A 24,385-nucleotide genomic window follows, 5' to 3' on the forward strand; every position below is an offset into this window, starting at 1 on the left:
CATAGATATAGATATATATGATTCATACACACACAAATATAGTATCATAGATTTGAAAGGGACCCCTAAAGAAGGACAATAATACGTTGCAAATTCCAGAATAGGTAAACCAGACACTCTCCACATCAACACTGACAAAGAAACAACAAGAAATACTGTTTACCCACAGGCAGAATGACATTACATATATCAGAAACCAACTCTTTCTCATTACTTTATTTTCTAGATCACCAGACTGGGCCACAGCAACACCTGGCAAGGGACAGCTAGTTTTCTAAATAGAAACAAGAAGTTGGAAAATGGTATGGGTATTCCCTTTAATTTCGAATGTAGTTGGGAACATGGTTTTGCACCACAGCTGGCATTTGCAGATTAATATTGTCATGCCTGTCAGAAGGGAAACCCTTTGTTTTGGAAAAGGAGACTTATTCCTTGACTTTTAAGAAGAGATATTTTGGAGCACACCTGCCTAGGTAAGCTCAGCAAAGCCTATTTTCACCCAAAGTGCATTTGCACATAAATCAAAGCTCAAACCCTCGCCAGGTATGCAGGTTGAACACCTGCACTGGGTTTGCATCTATCTGAATGGAGGTCTCCTTCCTTTAAGAAGGCAGGTATTGATGGATTCACCTGTCTGGGCTTCTTTAAATCAGCTATCCAACTAGGCAGGAAGCAACATAAACCACTCTTCGGGGATAGAAACCTAGCAACCATCTGAGGGTGCATCTATACTGTAGCGTTAATGCAGTATGACACCACTTGGCTTGATGTTTTGAAACCCTGGGAATTGTAGCTCACCAAGGCATCAGCACTTTGGGGCAAAGACAGGCCAAAGGTCCTATAAAACTACATACAACTTCCATAGCTTAAGCCATGGAAGTGTCAAACTGCATTTATTCTACAGTATAGAGACATCCCAAATGTAATTGGACTGCATTTCCAAAAAGCTTAAGCCAGCAGTCTATGGTGACGAATGCTAGGATTTGTAGTCCATCAGCCCCTGGTAGGCCAACGCTGATTTCAAACAAACAAACAAAAGTAAATCAACTTTTGAGTTGTGTCTACAGGTACATCCCCACTGTTGTTAGGTAATCCAGTTTGACACTACTTTAACTGCCAAAGGTCAATACTAAGAAATCCTGGGAATTATAGTTTTGCAAGGTCTGTTGCTTTCTCCACCAAAGAGTGCTGGTGCCTTACCAAACTACAAATCCCAGAACCTCATAGCATTGAACCATGGTCGTTAAGAGTCATGTCAAACTGCATTAACTTTACAGTTCCACCACTATAATAATCATGGATCAATGCTATGGAATCCTAGCAGTTGTAGTTTTGGAAGGTCTTCTCTGCCAAAGAGGGTTGGCACTTCACCAAACTACAACTCCCAGAATTCCACAGTTACTGAATTATGGCAGTTCACATGGGGTCAGACTGCATTCAACAGTGGGTGGCTCAAAGCTGTTTTGCAGAGCTGGCAAACTTGATTTCCATCCAGAGAATTTCAACAGAGCAAAATTCTGAAATACAAAGTATTCTACAATTAGTCTGCTGCAATAGTGACACATTTGCTTTTGGGTGGTTCAATACTTCATCACTATGATGCTTCACCTTGTTGATGGGAAGCTTCCCACCGGAGTGGAAATCATCTGTCGGACGGATGGCAAGCTATTTAACCTCAGCAGACTGAAGGCCAAAACCAAGGTTACAACATCTGTTATAGAACTCCAATATGCTGATGACAATGTCATCTGTGCACATTCATAAGAAGACCTACAAGCCACTCTAAACACCTTCGCAGAAGCATACAAGAAGCTCAGCCTGTCATTGAACATCGAGAAAACCAAAGTGCTCTTCCAGCAAAAGTCACCAGCCAATCCCTCTCCAATGCCAGAAATACAACTTAATGGTGTAACATTAGAAAATGTTGATCATTTCCACTCCCTTGGCAGCCACCTCTCCACCAAAGTCAACATTGACACTGAAATACAACACTGTCTGAGCTCTGCGAGTGCAGCATTCTTCTGAATGAAGCAGAGCGTGTTTGAGGACTGGGAAAGCCCTGCTGGAGGTCAGCTGTGACCAGCAGTGGTGTAGAATTTGAAGAGGCACAAATGGAGGAGGAAAGAGAGAAATGTGCCAAGAGGAAGGAGCATCAAGCCAACCCCGACTGGGAGCGCATTCCACCTGGAAACCAATGCCATCACTGTGGGAGAACATGCAGGTCAAGGATAGGTGTCCACAGTCACCTGCGTACCCACTGCCAAGACATATAACTTGGAGGACAAGCATCCTCTGACTACAAGAGACCACCTAAGTAAATAAGTAAGGTGGGACATCATTCAGTCCAACCTCATTGTGCCAAGAAGCAGGAAAATGGCATTCAAAGCCCCTCCCCAACCCCCGACAGATGGTCATCCAGCCTTTGTTTAAAAGCCTCCAAAGAAGGAGCCTCCACCACATTCCGGGGCAGAGAGAAAGAGAATTCCACTGCTGAACAGTGCGCTCTCTCTCTCTCGCAGTCAGGAAGTTCTTCTTCGTGTTCAGATGGAATCTCCTTCCTTTACTGTAGTTTGAAGCCATGGCTCCATTGCGTCCTAGCCTACAGGGCAGCAGAAAGGAAGCCTCCTCCCTCCTCCCCAAGACATCCTCAGCCTCATATTTCACCCCTGGCCCTAATTATGTTGGAGGACAGGAAAAGAGATTTAAAGATGGGCTCAAAGCCAACCTTAAAAACTCTAGCATAGACACTGAGAACTGGGAAGCCCTGGCCCTTGGGTGCTCTAACTGGAGGTCAGCTGTGACCAGCAGTGCTGTAGAATTCGAAGAGGCATGAATGGAGGGTGAAAGGGAGAAATGTGCCAAGAAGATGTGTCAAGCCAACCCTGACTGGGACCGTCTTCCACCTGGAAACCTATGTCCTCACTACGGGTGAACATACGGGTCAAGAATAGGGCTCCACAGCCACCTACGGACCACTGACAAGACACCACATCTGGAAGACCATCATTCTCGGACATAATACTGTGAACCACCGCCTCCTCCTGAGAAAAATGTATAATATCACAAAGGATTACCACCTCACCCGCCTCATAGGAAACCTGCCACAAAACAGGAGCTTTTTTGTTGAGTTCCAGGGCCAGAGAAGCAGATGGAGGAAAAAGAAGAACGGCCTGCCTCAGGGGAGCGTGCTTACTCCATCCATGTTCAACATCTACACAAATGTCCAGCCACTGCCAGAAGGGACAGAGAGCTTCATCTATGCTGATGATCGTGCCATTACTGCTCAAGCAGGGAGCTTTAAGATGGTAGAACAGAAGCTTTCCAAAGCTCTAGGTGCTCTAACTGCCTATTACAGGGAAAACCAGCTGATCCCTAATCCATCTAAAACACAGACATGTGCCTTTCATCTCAAGAACAGAGAAGCATCCCGAGCCCTGAGGATCACCTGGGAAGGAATCCCACTGGAGCATTGCAGCGCACCCAAATACCTGGGAGTCACTCTGGACCGTGCTCTGACCTACAAGAAGCACTGCCTGAACATCAAGCAAAAAGTGGGTGCTAGAAACAATATCATATGAAAGCTGACTGGCACAACCTGGGGATCACAACCAGATATAGTGAAGACATCTGCCCTTGAGCTGTGCTACTCTGCTGCTGTGTACGCATGCACAGTGTGGAACACATCTCACCACACTAAAACAGTGGATGTGGCTCTTGATGAAATATGCCGCATTATCACGGGGTGTCTGCGCCCTACACCACTGTGTGGAACACATCTCACCATGCTAAAACAGTGGATGTGGCTCTTAATGAGACATGCCGCATTATCACGGGGTGTCTGTGCCCTACACCACTGGAGAAATTACACTGCTTAGCCGGTATCGCACCACCTGACATCCGCCGGGAAGTAGCAGCCAATAGTGAAAGGACCAAGGCAGGGACATCTCCAGCTCATCCCCTGTTTGGGTATCAGCCAGCACATCAACGACTCAAATCTAGACATAGTTTTCTAAGATCTACAGAGACACTCGCTGAAACACCTCAGCAAGCGAGAGTCCAAAAGTTGCAGGCACTCCAAGTGGCCAGATACTGGTCAAAGGACATTTAATCAACTGCCAAACTCACAAATTTAGTATTTTGCATGTTTGTTTGCTTTGTTCTGTTAGAAATGTAATATAATTGACTGGTTGCCCTGACACGACAAATAAATATTCTCGGACAACGAGAGATCACCTAAGTAAGTAAGTAAGGTTCAATGCACACACCCATTTTCATGAAAAATATTGTATCTAAAACTACCTTCAGACACTGCTTACAACATAGCAGTCCGATTTGGGAAAAACAAATATCTTGGTTTAAAGGAGGCTCACCTAACAATCTCTGTGTTTATGCGCAGAAAGGGATGATTGCTAGGTCTTGAAGGTACGCAGAGACAACAAGCGGTGGGGATGTGGGAACCACTCATTCCGTATCTGAAGGCTCTCATTTCCGACTCCTTTTTTCATCCGCTGTTTCTTACAGTTTGCAGGCACGAGCAATGGACAAAGAACAGATCTCATAATGTGCAAGGCCAGAAATAAACCCCAAGGCTCCCCTGGGAGTTGGAGTGGCCCCTCACCCCAGAAACAAGAAAGCTTCAAAGGAGTTTGTAAAGTCCGTTTATGAAGTCGGCCAGAACAGAAGAGTTTCTGGAAACAGGCGTGGAAAACTCAAGTATGTTGATTCGAATAGCAGGGATGCGGAGAGTTGGAAAACAAGCCCACAGACAGACAAACCAACCCACGCTCTGACGCAAAGCGATCCGCCGGCGCATCATGTTTTACTCAGGACTGTGCAAGAATCTCTCCCTCGAGGTGGGTCAGTCTGGCCCAATTCCAAGCAAGTTCGGTCTGCAAACAGCACATTCTCAAGCTTTGGGGATGTATTTCTTGACTCTTTTGTGCACCCTTTTCGGCACTCAGAATCTGCAATGAATGGAGTTTGGCTCCACTTCGAACCATAGATTCTATGATTCGATGAGAGTCCAATCCCATTCTGCCAAGAAGCTGGAAAATTGCATTCAAAGCACCACCGACAGAAGGCCATCCAGCCTCTGGGGTTAGACTAGACGGCCTTTGGGGGTCTCTTCCAACTCTTCCATGATTCTATGATTCTAATTCCTCTGTGACCCATTTGATTTCTGAATGAATCATAGAATCCTAGAATCAAAGAGTTGGAATAGACCTCATGGGCCATCCAGTCCAACCCCATTCTGCCAAGAAGCAGGAACATTGCATTCAAATTACTCCTGACAGATGGCCATCCAGCCTCTGTTTAAAAGCTTCCAAAGAAGGAGCCTCCACCACACTGCAGAGAGTTCCACTGCTGAACGGCTCTCACAGTCAGGAAGTTCTTCCTCATGTTCAGATGGAATCTCCTCTCTTGTAGTTTGAAGCCATTGCTCCATTGCGTCCTAGTCTCCAGGGCAGCAGAAAACAAGCTTGCTCCCTCCTCCCTATGACTTCCCCTCACATATTTATACATGGCAATCATGTCTCCTCTCAGTCTACACTTCTGCAGGCTAAACATGCCCAGCTCTTTCAGCCACTCCTCATAGGGCTTGTTCTCCAGACCCTTGATCATTTCGGTCGCCCTCCTCTGAACACATTCCAGCTTGTCAATATCTCTCTTGAATTGTGGTGCCCAGAATTGGACACGATATTCCAGGTGTGGTCTAACCAAAGCGGAGTAGAGCATGGGGAGCATGACTTCCCTAGATCTAGACACTAGACTCCTCTTGATGCAGACCAAAATCCCATTGGCTTTTTTGCCACCACATCACATTGTTGGCTCATGTATAACTAATTGTCCACGAGGACCCCAAGATCTTTTTCACACGCATTGCCCTCGAGCCACAGCTCAATGCTATGGGACCCAGGGAGTTGTAGGTTCACCAGGTCTTTAGTCTTCTTTACTAAATAGTGGTGCTGCTTTCTCAAGTCTGGGCTGCATCTACAATGGAGAATTCATACAGTTTAATTCTGCTTGAATGGCCACGGCTGAATGCTTTCGAATCTTTGGATTGGTAGTTTGGTTAAGCAGTAGCACTCTGGCAGAGAAGGCTTAAGACCTTGTTAAACTACAGCTCCCATGATTCACCAGCATTGGGGCATGGCAGTTAAAGTGGTGTCAAACTACATTAATCCCACAGTGTAGACTCACCCTGAGTCTAATGCTCACACCAACTATACCAGCGGTTCTCAACCTGGGGGTCGCGACCATTTGTCTAGCTTGATGTTGACCTTTACAGCCCGAAAGACAGTTGCATCTGTCAAGTAGAAAATTTAGGTATCGCTTATGTGGGGAAGCTAATTTAACTAATTTAAGATGCCATAAAAGCTCCCCAGCAGCACACAAAAGAATGAGGAAGTACTCCATTAGTGTCACAAGTGGATGGTGAAGCGACAGCTCCCCCGGTGGCTGGAATTAACAAAGCACACCCTCATGAAGCTGGAAAGTTAAATGGCCTCTATGTGTCTGTGTATTGTCGAAGGCTTTCATGACTGGAATCACTGGGTTGTTGTAGGTTTTTTCGGGCTATATGGCCATGGTCTAGAGCAGTGGTTCTCAACCTGTGGGTCCTCAGGTGTTTTGGCCTACAGCTCCCAGAAATCCCAGCCAGTTTACCAGCGGTTAGGATTTCTGGGAATTTAAGGCCAAAACATCTGGGGACCCACAGGTTGAGAACCACTAGTCTAGAGGCATTCTCTCCTGACGTTTCGCCTGCATCTATGGCAAGCATCCTCACCTCACTACCTCTGAGGATGCTTGCCATAGATGCAGGCGAAATGTCTCTAGACTATGGCCATATAGCCCAAAAACAACCTACAACAACCCTCTATGTGTCTGTCTATGTATGTTGTGTGTCTATGGCATTGAATTCCATATATGTGTGCATTGTGATCCACCTTGAGTCCCCTGTGGGGTGAGAAGGGCGGAATATAAATACTGTAAACAAACCAACAAATAAATAAAGAAGCACAAAAAAGCTCCCTTCTCCACACCACCCAGGAAAACCAATGTTTGCTAACATTTAGGAACCACAAGAGTTGGCAAATGCAAAACCAGAGTGAAGACGGCTGGTAGCACATTGTTTTCCTTTTCCTGCGCAGACGCCTGCAAAGCACTGGCTGTTCCCAACCTGGAGGCCTAATTAGCCAGCTCTGCAGCAGCCTTCCTTTCCTCCGTGCCCTGCCAGGTTCAGACCTGATTTGTTCTGCTTCCTGGCCTGTTTTGTTTTGCCTGGAGTTGCCTTGGTAAGGGATTGCGGTGTTGTCTCACCAAGCTGAGTCGCACGCAGAGCCCGCCAGCTGACATGCCCGATGCTTTCCGAATGTCTTCCCTCATCCCATCCCATCCTGGATCAGCTTCCATGCCCGAGACCTCATCAAGCGAATGATGCAGCCTCTTCATGCTGATAACTCTCCACAACAACGCCCACCCGAGTTGTCTTGCTTCATTAAAGATTGAGGCTTGAGAGATAAGACCCCACCCCTGAAACATCCGAAAACAAACAGCTTCAGAGCAGCAGCTGGAAAGGATTGCCAAGGGGGAGCAGGACTCGCTTCCCAGAAGAGTTTGGCTGACTTTGCACATTCTCATTTTTAGGAGACCAAAGGTGCATCCAACTGTAGAAATGATACCTTTTAGTCTAAACAGACATTGGCAAACTTTGGCCCTCCAGGTGTTTTGGACTTTAACTCCCACAATTCCTAACAGCCTACTGTTGGGTGGAGGGCCAAAGTTTGCCCATACCTGGTCTAAAAGCTGCTCAAAAGTGGAACATGTTGCTGCTTAGAGTTTACTCCTTTGGAGTGATCATCTGGATGGCCATCTGCCAAGAGAGGTTGGATTGTGTCTTCCTGAATGGCAGACATGGGATCAAATGGATGGCCCTTGAGGAAGCGGTCTCTTCCAATCTAGGATTCTATGGCATGGACCACCATGAATCCCTTTCCCTGCCATTTGAACCTACTATTCCATCTTGCTCCAGCTCCTTCTTGGATTGCAATCTTATTGCAGGTGAGGTCTGGCCAAAGCAGAAAAATGTATTGTCAAAGGCTTTCATGGTCAGAATCACTGGGTTGTTGTAGGTTTTTTCGGGCTATATGGCCATGTTCTAGAGGCGTTTTCTCCTGACGTTTCGCCTGCATCTATGGCAAGCCTCCTCAGAGGTAGTGAGGTCTGTATAGCATGCAGCTGTGGACAAGTCTACATAGAGACCACCAAATGCAGCGCCCAAACAGGAATCAAAGAACATGAAAGGCCCCACAGACTACTTCAACCAGAGAAGTCAGCCATAGCAGAGCACCTGAGGAACCAACCTGGACACAGCAGATTATTTGAGAACGCAGAAATGCTGGACCACTCCAACAACCACCATGTCAGGCTACACAGAGAAGCCACTGAAATCCACAAGAAGCACGTGGACAATGTCAACAGAAAGGAGGAAACCATGAAAAGGAACAAAATCTGGCTACCAGTAATTAAAAAAAACTCTAAAATTACAACAGCACAACAACAGAGAGGAAACAAACAAGGACATCTAATCACCTCTCAACAAAAGATTGCTCCAGGCACTGCCAGGCCATCAAATGCTAATCAAGGTGGTCAGTTGAAACATTCACACCTAGCTCCAGCAGACAAGAGTCCTTTGTCCCACCCTGGTCATTCCACAGATATATAAACCCTTTCCCCTAGTTCCAAGAGACCTCACTACCTCTGAGGATGCTTGCCATAGATGCAGGCGAAACGTCAGGAGAGAATGCCTCTAGACCATGGCCATATAGCCCGAAAAAACCTACAACAACCCAACAAAGCAGAACAGAATTGGACTGTGACTTCCTTAGATCGACACACTGGACTCCCCTTGATTCGGCTTCAAGTTATTGGATGTTTGCACTAAAATGTGAAAGGTCCCAGGCTGTGAGGCCAAAGGCAAAACAAATTCCTTTGAGAAAGTTTAACCTTTCATTAGCATAACGTTAGCAGAGTCAAAACACAACGAAAATAAGCTGAAGTTTAAAGTTAGGAGAGCTTGGGTATAAAAGGGGAAACAGGCAGAGTTAAGCTTATCAAAATAGCTGATCACAGCACCCCTTTACCAAGCGTGCACGTAGACAAAATGAATTTAGTATGCCAAATCCAAAATGCCAGGTCAACTGGTTGATTTAATAAAAAACAATTTACTCATGAAAGCATCACAGACACAAGTAATTTTGTTGCAGTATGTTTGTTGTTGTTGATTCCAGCTGAACATGAGGAAGAACTTCCTGACTGTGAGAGCCGTTCAGCAGTGGAACTCTCTGCCCCGGTGGGAGTGTGGCGGAGGCTCCTTCTTTGGAAGCTTTTAAACAGAGGCTGGATGGCCATCTGTCAGGGGTGCTTTGAATGCAATATTCCTGCTTCTTGGCAGAATGTGGTTGGACTGGATGGCCCAGGAGGTCTCTTCCAACTCTATGATTCTATGATTCGTTCAGTCACTTCTGACTCTTGGTGACCTCCTGGATTATCCCAGGTCAGAGCTCCTTGTTGGCCGTGGCCACACTAATCTTCTTCAGAGTCAAGCCAGTGACTTCAAGGACACCATCCATCCACCTTGGTCAGCCCCTCTTCCTTTTCCCTTCCATTTTCCTCAGCATCATTCTCTTCTCCAAGTTTCCTGTCTTCTCATGATGTGGCCAAAGTCCTTCAACTTTGCCTCTCATCTCCTTCCCTCCAGTGAGTAGTCGGGCTTTATTTCCTGGAGGATGGGCTGGTTGGATCTTCTCGTGGTCCGAGGCACTTTCAGAACTTTCCTCCAACACCACAACTCAAAAGCATCTCTCTTCCTTTGCTCAGCTTTCCTTATGGTCCTGCTCTCACATCCATAGGTTACTACAAGGGATAGCATTGCTTTGACTATGTGGATCTTGGCTGCCAGTGTGATGTCTCTACTCTTCACTCTTTTATCGAGATTGATGATTGCTCTCCTCCCAAGAAGGAAGCGTCTTCTGACTTCCTGGCTGCAGTCTGGGTCTGCAGTTATCTTTGTACCTAGAAATACAAAGTATGTCACCGTCTCCCTCTATTTCCCAATTGTCAATCATTCTTGTTGCCATCATCTTGGTGTTTTTTTATGTTTAACTGCAACTGATTTTTTGCCTTTCTTCTTTCACCTTGGTGAGAAGGCTCCTCAGCTCCACCTCGCTTTTGGCCATCAAAGTGGTATCATCTGCATATCTAAGGCTGTTAATGTTTCTTCTGGCAATTTTAACTCCAGCCTTGGATTCGTCAAGCCCCGCACATCTTTGCATGATGTGTTCTGCATACAAGTTGAATAGGTTGGGGGAGAGGATACAACCCTGCCATACGCCTTTCCCAATCTTGAACCAATCTGTTGTCTTGTGGTCTGTTCTTACTGTTGCTACTTATACAGATTCCTCAGGAGACAGACAAGTGACTTGGTGTCCTCATATCAAAGATATAATCCAAGAGAATAGAGAATAAAAGGTGGATTCCTCAGCTTCCACATAGGCTCAAGTCTTCCTCTATGCAGGAAGACAGACAATGGTACTACCTATCCAACATCTGGGACTGGACTGAAGTGAACTGGGGAACGGAGGAGGATACCCCTCTTTTATAACTTCTAAACTTCAAAGGCATTGCCTACATGACCTGCAACCTGACTACTTTTTTTAAAGATTCATGCAAATATTAATTTGGGATTGGGGAGTATCATAAAACTGACAAGAAGGAAGAGAGCAAAGACAGGACATACAGACATATCATCGAGGGTGCATGTGTGATTGTTAGTTCCCTAACAAGAGTCACATTGGCCTTTTTAGCTGATGCACAGGGGCGGCTCAACCATTATGCAAAGTAAGAATTTGCAGTATAGTTGATTTTGCCCAGGGGTGCTCTTGAGGCGTTCTTGGGGGAAAATAGACCTTGACATATGCGAGTTGTAGTTACTGGGATGTATAGTTCACCTACAATCAAAGAGCATTCTGAACTCCACCAATGATGGAATTGAACCAAATATGATGCACAGAACTCCAACAACAAACAGTAAATACATATCACTGATTGGTTGGGGGGGGGGGGCAAATGCTTCCCTTTGAAAATTACCTAGGGCCGCCTCTGCTGATGCATCACACTTCTGGCTCATGTTCAACATGTGGACCTCACTTAGAATACTGGGTTCAATTCTCAACCTCAACCCAGACATGAAGCAACCTCTGACTGATTCACCATTCCTCACCCTCTGGGAAGATGAAGGCTCTCTGTGAGTCATGTTGCCAAAAGTAACCATCTTGGGTCTCTCCAGGTTTATTTCTGTCCTGGATTAATTTTAACTTTCCTGCATGTGGTATGCACCCAAGGCAGAGAAGGCCCAGTGGAATCCTTTACTAAAAGAAGAACTCAGAATGAGCCCGGGAGATCTCTTTTCCCCCCAGCATGACGTTCCATTTTCTGGGCAGAATGGTGCAAGCAAGTAAAGGTCACTTGAGAGCAGAACTCATGCTGTCGAAGACTTCCATGGCTGGAACCACTGAGTTGCTGTGAGTTTTCTGGGCTGTCTGGCCATGTTCCAGCAGCATTCTCTCCTGATGTTTCACCTGCATCTGTGGCTACTGGCATCCTCAGAGATTCTGTTGACAGTGAAGCAAGTGGAGTGTATATATATATTTGTGGAATAATGTCCAAAGTGGGAGAAAGAACCTTTGGGCCCTTCCACACAGCAATATAACCCAGAATATGAAGGCAATATCATATCTGCTTTGAACTGGAATACATGGCATCGTGGACTGATAACCCAGTTCAAAGCAAATATTGTGGGATTTCCTGCCTTGATTTTCTGGGTTATATGACTGTGTGGAAGGGCCCCTCGTCTGTGCAAAGCAAGTGTGAATGTTGCAGTTGATTAGCACTGAGTAGCCTTGCAGTTGCAAAGTCAATCGGTGAGGGTATCTGTGTAGAGGTAGCCTGGCCTCTCTTGTCTGGCGGCATCCTCTGTTTGGGAGATGTTAAGTAACACTTGATTGTTTGCTGTGTGGAGTTCTCCTGTTTTTGAGTGGTGTTCCTTATTTACTGTTTTGATTCTGGTAACCAAATAACATTCACAAAACAAAGACCATGGAAGGCACCGCAGACTTATCCAACCAGAGAAGTCAGCCATGGCAGAGCACTTGATGAACCAACCTGGACACAGAATCTTATTTGAAAACACAGAAATGCTGGGTCACTCTCACAACCATCATGTCAGACTACACAGAGATGCTATTGACACCCACAAGCATGTGGACAATTTCAACAGAAAGGAGAAAACCATGGAAATGAACAAAATATTAAAACCACCACAATCAAGACAGTAAATAAAGAACACCACTCAGAAACTGGGGAGCTCCAGACAGCAAATAATCTCCCAAACAGAGGATGCCTCCAGACAACAAAGGCCAGGCTACCTCTATGGAGATACCCACACTGGTTGACTTTGCAACAGCAAAGCTACTCAATGCTATTCTGCTTGCTAATTGCAACATTCACCCGTGCTTCAAACACAAGGGTTCTTTCTCCCACCTTAGACATTGTTCCACAAGTATATATACACTCCACTTGCCTCACTGCCAACAGAAACTCTGAAGATGCCATTAGCCACAGATGCAGGTGAAACACCAGGAGAGGATGCTACTGGGAGAATCCTTTGTTGGGAGGTGTTAGCTGGCCTTGATTGTTTCCTGTCTGGAAAACCTCACTTGCCTAGTTTGCAACAGACCTCACAGCCTCTGAAGATGCCTGCCATAGATGAGGGTGGCCATCCAACTCAAAAAAACGCACAGCAACCCAGAGAGCAGAAATCCCTTCTTCTGCAGACAATTCAAGCTTAGCTTGTGAATGGGAATAACCAGGACAGCAAACCTAAGGTGCATCTGCACTGTAGACTGGATGCAGCTTAGCACAACTTGGCTCAATGCTATGGGTTTGGACTAGATAGCCTTTAGGGGTCTCTTCCAACCTTATGAGGTTTGCCATCAGTTGCGTTTCCTTGACAAATGTCTCTCCGCTGCCCTTTAATTCTCAAAAGCACAGCGTCATCGCCTTGCCTGGTTTTGCAGTCGTGTCCCAGATGTGGGCACTGGGCGAACCCCACCTTGGTCCAGCTGCACACTTGAAAAAGATCCCCCAAAGAAATGAGAAGCTTCAGCAAATCCCGCAACGCAGTCAGGTCTGGAAACGATACCTCCGAGGCCAGCTTTGAGGAACCAGGGAGGCAGGCCAGAAATCTGTCATCAGCCAATTTAGAATCAGGAGAACACAAGTTATTAGGGGTTTTTAACATGCTTTTCTCTTGCAGATGTTTTGCTGTTCGACATAAGGAAATGAGCATCCATTTTCCGGAATTGCAAAATTGGAAATACTCCCAAAACCGTCCAACTGGGTGGATGAGAAAGGGACACCTTTGCTTCTGGATGATATGATGCAAACACGTTTTATTTCGTGCAGAAAAGTATTTCAAATATTGTGCAGAAAATAATCTTCAAGCTACGAGTATAAAGAGCACACGCGAAATATGTGGATTTCATGCTGGGTGTGATCTAGAATCATAGAATCATAGAATCAAAGAGTTGGAAGAGACCTCCTGGGCCATCCAGTCCAACCCCATTCTGCCAAGAAGCAGGAATATTGCATTCAAATCACCCCTGACAGATGGCCATCCAGCCTCAGCTTAAAAGGTTCCAGAGAAGGAGCCTCCACCACACTCCGGGGCAGAGAGTTCCACTGCTGAACGGCTCTCACAGTCAGGAAGTTCTTCCTCATGTTCAGATGGAATCTCCTCTCTTGTAGTTTGAAGCCATTGTTCCGCGTCCTAGTCTCCAAGGAAGCAGAAAACAAGCTTGCTCCCTCCTCCTCCCTGTGGCTTCCTCTCACATATTTATACATGGCTATCATATCTCCTCTCAGCCTTCTCTTCTTCAGGCTAAACATGCCCAGTTCCCTAAGCCGCTCCTCATAGGGCTTGTTCTCCAGACCCTTGATCATTTGAGTCGCCCTCCTCTGGACACATTCCAGCTTGTCAATATCTCTCTTGAATCGTGGTGCCCAGAATTGGACACAATATTCCAGATGTGGTCATCTCCAAGATATATTCCCTTTTCTTCCAACTCTAGGATTCAATAATGCTTCCACTGCACAATCCGAGCCAATAATTGCATGTGGAAGGGAAATTACAAAATGAATATACAACAAGATACCATACTGGGGAAAACATTGCCAAAAATCAAAAGGAAATAGTTGGAAGGACTCTAAGATGAGAAAGAAAAAAATAAAATTGTAAGAATAAGATTTTAGTAAAAATGTTTGAATTGTTTGTAATACTTGGTTGGTGTGTGTGTGTGTGTATCTATCTATCTATCTATCTATCTATCTATCTCACATCACACACTGGCAATCCCCGAGTTACAAGCATCCGACTCACAAACGACTTAGTTAAGTGTATTGTCGAAGGCTTTCATAGCCGGAATCACTGGGTTGTTGTAGTTTTTTTCGGGCTATATGGCCATGTTCTAGAGGCATTCTCTCCTGACATTTCGCCTGCATCTATGGCAAGCATCCTCAGAGGTAGTGAGGTCTGTTGGAACTAGGAAAGTGGGTTTATATGTCTGTGGAATGACCAGGGTGGGACAAAGGACTCTTGTCTGTTGGAGGCAAGTGTGAATGTTTCAACTGACCACCTTGATTAGCATTTGATGGCCTGGCAGTGCCTGGGGCAATCTTTCATTGAAGGTGATTAGATGTCCCTGCTTGTTTCCTCTCTGTTGTTTTGCTTAGTTTCGACTTAGTTAAGAACTTAGTTAAGGTATTGTCGAAGGCTTTCATGACCGGAATCACTGGGTTTTTGTAGGTCTTTTCGGGCTACATGGCCATGTTCTAGAGGCATTCTCTTCTGACGTTTTGCCTGCATCTATCGCAAGCATCCTCAGAGGTAGTGAGGTCCGTTGGAACTAGGAAAAAGGGTTTATATATCTGTGGAATGACCAGGGTGGGACAAAGGACTCTTGTCTGCTGAACAAAAAAAATGAACACAATCTGGCTACGAGTATTTAAAAACTCCAAAATCACAACAACAAAACAACAGAGAGGAAACAAACAAGGACATCTAATCACTTCTCAATAAAAGATTGCTCCAGGCACTGCCAGGCCATCAAATGCTAATCAAGGTGGTCGGTTGAAACATTCACACCTAGCTCCAGCAGACAAGAGTCCTTTGTCTCACTCTGGTCATTCCACAGAACTGATTGCATTCATAACTTGAGGACTGCCTGTATACATGTGTGCGCACACACACATACTATACAGATACATATTCACATATAGGGCAGGGGAGGTTGGAGGGAGGGATGATCCCTTCTCCTTGCTGCTCCTCTCCCTGGGAAGGCCAAGGGTTGAGTGAGCCTTTGCTCCTCTCCCACAAGAAAGGGAAACACAAGTCCCTGGGGACAGTGGGCCGGATGTGAAGCCTCGGCTCATTTCCTTTATGGCTTTCCAAACATTAATGTGAAAAGGGGGGAGGGTAGGTGGGCCCACCGGAAAGAGAAGCCCGGTGCTTTGCAGCAGGGAAAAACAACAGCCTAATCCCTTTCTTTGCAAAGGGATATTGGAAGAAAGGGAAGAGGTGTTAGCAGAGTTCCAAGCGGAAATCAGATGATCCCAGGGCAAGCGCAGCCTGTGGGCTTTGTAAGCGGTCCAGGCCTTTTCCTGGATACTAGCCCTTTTCCCAAGTGGCTTTCTCCAAAGAGTCAGAGGTGTCAGCCATTGGCATGACATGGAGCCTCTCTGTGCATATCCAGTGCCCAAGTTACAAACAAAATAGATTCTGTAGGTTTGTTCTTAAGCTGAACTTAGTTGTAAGTAGCTCTCAGGTTTGCCTCCCAACCAAAGTGTCTATTATTATCTCTCTCACTTTACCTATTGCACCTGGGCAGTTTTCACCTGCGTATTTTTCCCCAAACCATACACAATCACTTCTCAGGGTGCACTTTTTTCCCTTCATAGGATCAGTATACAAATTGCACATCCTTCTCAGCTGTACATCATCCATTGTCGAAATGCATATTTCTCCCCGAACTGCACCTGGCGCATTGTCAAATGGCACATTTTCCCTGCCCTGCATATGATCCATTTCCAAAGTGCTTACTAGATCCCCAACTACACACCAGCCATTTTTAAATAATCAAGATTCAAACGGTACATCTCCCCCTTCTTCCCCCCACAGCCAATAGCACATGGCCAGTCCCCAGATGCACACTGGTGTCTCAACTGGGTATGGCCAGATCTCTAAATGCACACCTCTTTCCCAGCTGCATGTGCCTAGCTGTCCAATTGCACAGGGTTGAGTTCTCCAACTTCCCATCTCACACCCTTAATGAGACATGACACACTATCACAGGGTGTCTGCGCCCTACACCACTGGAGAAATTACACTGCTTAGCCGGTATTGCACCACCTGACATCCACCGGGAAGTAGCAGCCAATAGTGAAAAGACCAAGGCAGAGACATCTCCAGCTCATCCCCTGTTTGGGTATCAGCCAGCACGTCAATGACTTAAATCTAGAAATAGTTTCCTAAGATCTACAGAGACACTCGCTGGAACGCCTCAGCAAGCGAGAGTCCAAAAGTGGCAGGCCCAAACCCAGAACCTCAATCAATGGCTGATACCAGATGAGACTTCCCCCTGGGCACACAGAGGACTGGGCGACTTGGAAGGCGCTGAACAGACTGCACTCTGGCACCACGAGATGCAGAGCCAACCTCAAGAAATGGTGCCACAAAGTGGAATCCTTGATATGCGAGTGTGGAGAGGAGCAAACCACTGCACCTGATGCAATGCACCCTGAGCCCTGCCACATGCACGATGGAGGACCTTCTTGCAGCAACACCAGAGGCACTCCAAGAGGCCAGATACTGGTCAAAGAACATTGAATCAACTTCCAAACTCACAATTTTCGTATTTTGTCTGTTTGTTTGTTTTGTTCTGTTAGAAATGTAATATAACTGACTGGTTGCCCTGAAACGACAAAAAAAAAAAAAAGCCATTGGCATGACATGGAGCCTTAGGACTGAAGAGGTTCAAATCCAGGGAGAGCGTGGATGTGCTCCCTCTGTCAGCTCCAGCTTCCCATGCGTGGACATGAGAGAAGCCCCACACAGGATGGTAAAACATCTGGGCATCCCTTGGGCAACGTCCTTACAGACAGCCAATTCTTTCACACCAGGAGCGACTTGCAGTTTCTCAAGTTGCTACTGACACGAGAAAAAAAGTTATGAACAAGATAGATTCTATAGGTTTGCAATCCGGAACAGGTGCATTTTTAAAGTGTAATTCTAGCCAAATATATATAGAATCGTAGAATCAAAGAGTTGGAAGAGACCTCATGGGCCATCCAGTCCAACCCCATTCTGCAAAGAAGCAGGAATATTGCATTCAAATCACCCCTGACAGATGGCCATCCAGCCTCTGCTTAAAAGCTTCAAAGAAGGAGCCTCCACCACACTCTGGGGCAGAGAGTTCCACTGCTGAATGGCTCTCACAGTCAGGAAGTTCTTCCTCATGTTCAGATGGAATCTCCTCTCTTGTAGTTTGAAGCCATTGTTCCCTTGCGTCCTAGTCTGCATGGAAGCAGAAAACAAGCTTGCTCCCTCCTCCTCCCTGTGGCTTCCTCTCACATATTTATACATGGCTATCATATCTCCTCTCAGCCTTCTCTTCTTCAGGCTAAACATGCCCAGCTCCTTAAGCCGTTCCTCATAGGGCTTGTTCTCCAGACCCTTCATCATTTGAGTCGCCCTCCTCTGGACACATTCCAGCTTGTCAATATCTCTCTTGAATTGAATTGAATTGAATATATGTAGCTTAGGGTAACATAAGGAAAAGTAAACACCCCTCTGAAGTTTGTTTTTCTGCCTATGCCAGAAGATTTCCCCTCCTTTGTGATCATTGGATATATATATATATATATATATATATATATATATATATTGGTGTTTGCCTTCAAGTCATTTCCAATCCAAAGAAACCTTAAGGCGACTCTATCATTGGGTTTTCTCAACAAGACTTGTTCCATAGAGGGTTTGCTATGTCCTTCCTCTGAGGATGAGAGACTGTGACTTGCCCAGTCTCACCAATAATGGGTTTCACTGCTGAGTGGCAATTTGAACCCAGGGTCCAATGCTCAAATCATGTCATCATGCTAGACTTCTAGACCCCACATGTAGCATAAATATCCAAAACCAAGGTTACAACAACATCATAGAACTCCAGTATGCTGATGACAATGTTGTCTGTGCACATTCAGAAGACCTACAAGCTACTCTAAACACATTTGCAGGAGCATACGAGAAGCTCAGCCTGTCATTGAACATCGAGAAAACCAAAGTGTTGTTCCAGCAGTCACCAGCCAATCCCTCTCCAATGCCAGAAATAGAGTTTAATGGTGTAACATTAGAAAACGTTGACCATTTCCACTGCCTTGGCAGCCACCTCTATACAAAAGTCAACATTGACACCGAAGTACAACACCACCTGAGCTCTGTGAGTGCAGAATTCTTCTGAATGAAGCAGAGAGTGTTTGAGGACCAGGAAATACATAGGGAGACCAAGGGGCTTGTTTAGAAAGCCATTGTCCTCCCAACACTGCTATATGCCTGAGAGACATGGACTGTCTACAGACGTCACATGCAACTCCTGGAACGATGCCATCAGTGCAGCCTCCAGAAAATCCTGCAAATCACTGGGAAGACAAGCAGATAATGTTTGAGGACTGGGAAATACGTAGGGAGACCCAGGGGCTTGTTTAGAAAGTCATTGTCCTCCCAACCCTGCTATATGCCTGTGAAACGTGGACTGTCCACAGACGTCACATGCAACTCCTGGAATGATTCCATCATCGCTGCCTCCGGAAAATCCTGCAAATCTCTTGGGAAGACAGGCAGGGAAATGTCAGCATGCTGGAAGAAGCAAAGACCACCAGAATTGAAGCGATGGTCCTCCATCATCAACTCTACTGGACCGGCCACGTTGTCCAGATGCCCGACCACCGTCTCTCAAAGCAGTTACTCTACTCCAAACTCAAGAACAGAAAATGGAGTGTTGGAGGACAGGAAAAGAGATTGAAAGATGGGCTCAAAGCCAACCTTAAAAACGGTGGCATAGACACTGAGAACTGGGAAGCCCTGACCCTTGAGCGCTCCAGTTGAAGGTCAGCTGTGATCAGCAGTGCTGTAGTATTTGGAGAGGCACGAATGGAAGGTGAAAGAGAGAAGTGTGCCAAGAGGAAGGCACATCAAGCCAACCCTGACTGGGACCGCCGTCCACCTGGAAACTGATGCCTTCACTGTGGGAGAACATGCGGGTCAAGAATAGGGCTCCACAGTCACCTACGGACTCACCACCAGGACACGGATCTTGGAAGACAATCCTACTCGGACAACGAGGGATCGCCTAAGTAAGTAAGTAAGTATAAATATCCACATATGGAATTATGTCTTAATTGTGCTCTGCCAGCACTGGATAGAATATAAATGTTCCACCATTGAACCAAAACACCAAATGAGGAACAGTCAAATACACATGCTTGCACTATGAACACCCATGTGCACACATGCCACATAATTTGCAGCCACCCATCAAATATGCAGCATGTGTGTGCACCTTCAAGTCACTTATGGACATCCCATGAATTTCCCAGAGTTTTCTTAAGCAATGAGCCATGGAATCATAGAATCAAAGAGTTGGAAGAGACCTCATGGACCATCCCGTCCAACCCCATTCTTCCAAGAAGCAGGACAATCGTGTTCAAAGCACCCTTGACAGATGGCCATCCAGCCTCTGTTTAAAAGCCTCCATAGAAGGAGCCTCCACCACACTCCTGGGCAGAGAGTTCCACAGCTGAACGGCTTTCACAGACAGAAAGTTCTTCCTAATGTTCAGGTCCTTTCCTGTAGTTTGAAGCCATTTTCCCATTGCGTCCTAGTCTCCAGGGCAGCCTGAAGAAGAGAAGGCTGAGAGGAGACACGATGGCCATGTATAAATATGTGAGGGGAAGTCACAGGGAGGAGGAGGGAGCAAGCTTGTTTTCTGCTGCCCTGGAGACTAGGACGCAATGGAGCACCAGGATTGTGGCGCAGCTGGGTGAGTGTCAGCTGCATTAAGATCACTCTGACCAAAAGGTCATGAGTTCCAAGCCAGCCCGGGTTGGAGTGGGTTTCCAACCAATTGTGTAGCCTGTTCTCGACCTTTGCAACCCGAAAGACAGTTGCATCTGTCAAGTAGGAAAGTTAGGTACCACTTTAAAGTGTGGGGAGGCTAATATTAACTGATTTATGAGGCCATTAAAAAAAGACTCCAGCAAAGCATTCCAGCGGGGAAGCATGTGGGGAATGCGGAAGTACTTCATCAGTGTCGTAGATGGACGATGAAAGCGACAGCTCCCTGGCAGCCAGAAAAAGTTAAATAGCCTCTGTCTATGTCTGTATGTATGTCTGCCTTGGACTGCGAGAAGATCCAACCAGTCCATCCTCCAGGAAAGAAAGCCCGGCTGCTCATTGGAGGGAAGGAGACTAGAGACAAAGGTGAAGTCCTTTGGCCACATCATGAGGAGACAGCCAAGCCTAGAGAAGGCAATGATGCTGGGGAAAGTGGAAGGCAAAAGGAAGAGAGGCCGACCAAGGGCAAGGTGGATGGATGGCATCCTTGAAGTGACTGGACTGACCCTGAAGGAGTTGGGGGTGGTGACGGCCGACAGGGAGCTCTGGCGTGGGCTGGTCCATGAGGTCACGAAGAGTCGGAGACGACTGAACGAATGAACAACAACATGTCTGTATATGTTTGTATATCAAAATTGGCATTGAATGTTTGCCATAGATGTGTACACTGTAATCCATCCTGAGTCCCCTGTGGGGTGAGGAGAAGGGCGGAATAGAAAAGCTGCAAATAAATAAATAATAAATAAGGAGATTCCACCTGAACATGAGGAAGAACTTCCTGACTGTGAGAGCCGTTCAGCAGTGGAACTCTCTGCCCCAGATTGTGATGGAGGCTCCTTCTATGGAGGCTTTGAAGCAGAGGCTGGATGGCCATCTGTTGGGAGTGATTTGAATGCAATTTTCCTCCTTCTTGGTAGAAAGGGGTTGGACTGGGTGGCCCAGGAGGTCTCTTCCAACTCTAGGATTCTATAAGCTGAGTATACAACAGCTGACCTGAAGCAGGCCTGGGCCAACTTCGGCCCTCCCTCCAGGTGTTTTGGACTCCAACTCCCACCATTCCTAACAGTCTACTGGCTGTTCTTGCCATACATCAAGGAAAAGTGTTCTTGCCATACATCAAACAGGCACATAAAATCACTCTCAACAAAAGATTCCCCCCAGGCACTTCCAAGCCATTGAATGCTAATCAAGGTGGTCAGTTGAAACATTCACACCTGCCTTCAACAGACAAGAGTTCTTTGTCCCACCCTGGTCATTCCACAGATATATAAACCCATTTTTTCCTACTTCCAACAGACCTCACTACCTCTGAGGATGCTTGCCATAGATGCAGGCGAAACGTCAGGAGAAAAATTGCCTCCAGAACATGGCCATATAGCTCGAATAAACCTACAACAACCCAGTGATTCCGGCTGTTAGGAATGGTGGGAGTTGAGTCCAAAACACCTGGAGGGAGGGCCGAAGTTGGCCCATGCCTGTGCTAATGACAAGCCTAATGAGTTCTCCTACCTGCCTGCCCCTCTCACCTGGATGTAGGCCCTTTGGAGGAAGCTGTAGGGCAGTCGGCGCTGGAAGTCGGCTCTCACTTCTTCACTCGCGTGGGGCAAAGAGGAGGCTGGCAGGCCGGCTTGGGTGAAGCAGGAGCGCAAGCAGTGGGCCCGGCGGAGGAAGTGGAAGGGGGCATCCTGGCCCCATAGCTCAGCCCTCCCTTCTTCTGCTTCTTCTCCCCCAAAAGGGAAGCTCTCCTGAGCCCGGCATCGCCTCCCACACCTCAGGCGTGCTTCCCGGAGGCGCTTCTCGGCCTCGAGAGCTCCTTCCAAGCAGGACACGGCCACGGAGAAGTCCCCCCGCGAGTGGGCTTCCAGCCCCGAGGCGTAGAGGGTGTCGAAGGGCGCCTCCGACGGGCACAGGGGCAGCGACCCCTCGGAAGACCCCGAAGAAGAAGAAGAGAAGAGAAGCAGCAGCAAAAGAGGCCCCAGGAGCATCCCACCTCTCTCTCTCTCTCTCCCTCTCTCTCCGAATCTGGGGTCTCACGGTGTTGCCCCCAGGGTGAGGGTTCCTCCCACAGGCCCTCAGGGGAGAAAGTGGGTGAGGGTCTCCCAAAAGTTTCCCAAATGGGATGAGAGCCGAAGAAAAGTCCGTATCCGAGGGAAGGGATGCCAAAGCAGGTTCTGAGTGGGTTTCAAAGGGTCACGATGCCCGGCGGTAGGATTCAGGAGTCGGCAAAGGGGGAGAAATTGAGTGAGGGTCTTCCAAGTTTTCCAATGTGAGATAAGAGCCCAAGAAGAGTCCGTATCCGAGGAAGGGATGCCAAAGCAGGTTCTGAGTGGGTTTCAAAGGGTCACGGTGCTCGGTGGTGGGATTCAGGGGTCGGCAAAAGGGGAGAAAGTGGGTGAGGGTCTCCTAAGGTTTCCAACGTGGGATGACAGCCGAAGAAGAGTCCGTATTGGAGGGAAGGGATGCCAAAATAGTCTCTGAATGGACTCCAAAAGGTCACGATGCCCGGCGGTGGGATTCAGGGGTCGGTAAAGGGGGGAAAAGTGGGTGAGGGTCTCCTATAGTTTCCAATGTGAGATAAGATCCCAAGAAGAGTCTGTATCCGAGGAAGGGATGCCAAAGCAGGCTCTGAATGGACTCCAAAGGGTCACGATGCCCGGCGGTGGGATTCTGGGGTCGGCAAAAGGGAAGAAAGTGGGTGAGGGTCTCCCAAGGCTTCCAACGTGGGAAGAGAGCCGAAGTAGAGTCCGTATTGGAGGGAAGGGATGCCAAAGCAGGTTCTGGTTGGGCTTCAAAGGTTCACAATGCCCGGTGGTGGGATTCGGGGGTCAGCAAAGCGGGAGAAAGTGAGTGAGGGTCTCCCAAGGCTTCCAACGTGAGATAAGAGCCCAAGAAGAGTGCGTATCCGAGGAAGGGATTCCAAAGCAGGTTCTGGGTGGGCTTCAAAGGGTCACGATGCCCGGCGGTGGGATTAAGGGGTCGGTAAAGGGGGAGAAAGTGGGTGGTGGTCTCTCAATGCTTCTAGCGTGGGATGGGAGCCCAAGAAGAATCCGTCTCGGAGGGAAAGGATGCCAAAACAGTCTCTGAATGGACTCCAAAAGGTCACGATGCCCGGCGGTGGGCTTCAGGGGTCGGTAAAGGGGGAGAAAGTGGGTGAGGGTCTCCCAGTATTTCTGGGGATTCGGAAGGAGTCCTAAGAAGAGGCCGAAGCAGGCGCCCCGAATCGCCTCCAAAGTCCCGGAGTTTGGAAGTTTAGAAGTTTGGAAGGGAGTCTTCCTTGCCTGCCTTTGCTTGCCTTCCTCGCTCTCTGCTCCTTCTTCTCCTTTTGTTTGGAAGTTGTTGGGAAGTTGGGAAAGGGAGGCTTGGTTCGGGCTGCGCTTGGCTCCCTGCTTCTGCTTCTGCTTCTGCTTCTGTTCTCCTTCGTCTTTGCCGGCTGCCTGCCTGTCTGGCCCCGCCTCCCTTCGTAGGGGGGACCGGCCTGGCTTTCGTGGGGGGCAGAGAAGGAGGAGGGGAGAGAGGGAAGGGGAAGAGGAGGAGGAGGAAGAAGAAGAGGAGGGGGAGAGGCGCCCCCTGGTGGACAAGCCCTCCCCCCGCCCCAGCTCAGCCCTTCCACCCACTTCTCCACATCAAAAAAACCAAGATTATGGCAACAAGAATGATTGACAACTGGAAAATAAAGGGAGAAACCGTGGAGGCCGTGACAGACTTTGTATTTCTAGGCGCAAAGATGAGTGCAGATGCAGACTGTGGCCAGGAAATCAGGAGACGCTTCCTTCTTGGGAGGAGAGCAATGTCCAGTCTCGATAAAATAGTGAAGAGTAGAGACATCAGACTGGCAACCAAGATCCATTGCCTAGTCAAAGCCATGGTCTTCCCTGTAGTCACCTACGGATGTGAGAGCTGGACCTTACGGAAGGCTGAGCGAAGGAAGATCGATGCTTTTGAGCTGTGGTGCTGGAGGAAAGTTCTGAGAGTGCCTTGGACTGCGAGAAGATCCAACCAGTCCATCCTCCAGGAAATAAAGCTCGACTGCTCACTGGAGGGAAGGAGACTAGAGACAAAGTTGAAGTCCTTTGGCCACATCGTGAGGAGACAGCAAAGCCT

The 24,385-nt window shown here is 47.3% G+C and overlaps 1 protein-coding gene across 1 annotated transcript in view; it reads right to left on the minus strand.

Annotated features, from left to right (window-relative positions):
• P3H2 (prolyl 3-hydroxylase 2) overlaps positions 1-23,744 on the minus strand; it is a 166,535-nt gene extending 142,791 nt beyond the window's left edge. Inside the window, exon 1 of the mRNA XM_060767266.2 lies at positions 21,811-23,744. Coding sequence (XP_060623249.2) covers positions 21,811-22,269 — 459 coding nt within the window. The 5' untranslated portion in view covers positions 22,270-23,744. The remainder of the gene's footprint in view (positions 1-21,810) is intronic.
• Positions 23,745-24,385: the final 641 nt, after the last annotated feature.

This window comes from Anolis sagrei, chromosome 3, assembly GCF_037176765.1.
Source record: "Anolis sagrei isolate rAnoSag1 chromosome 3, rAnoSag1.mat, whole genome shotgun sequence".
Taxonomy (NCBI): domain Eukaryota; kingdom Metazoa; phylum Chordata; class Lepidosauria; order Squamata; family Dactyloidae; genus Anolis; species Anolis sagrei.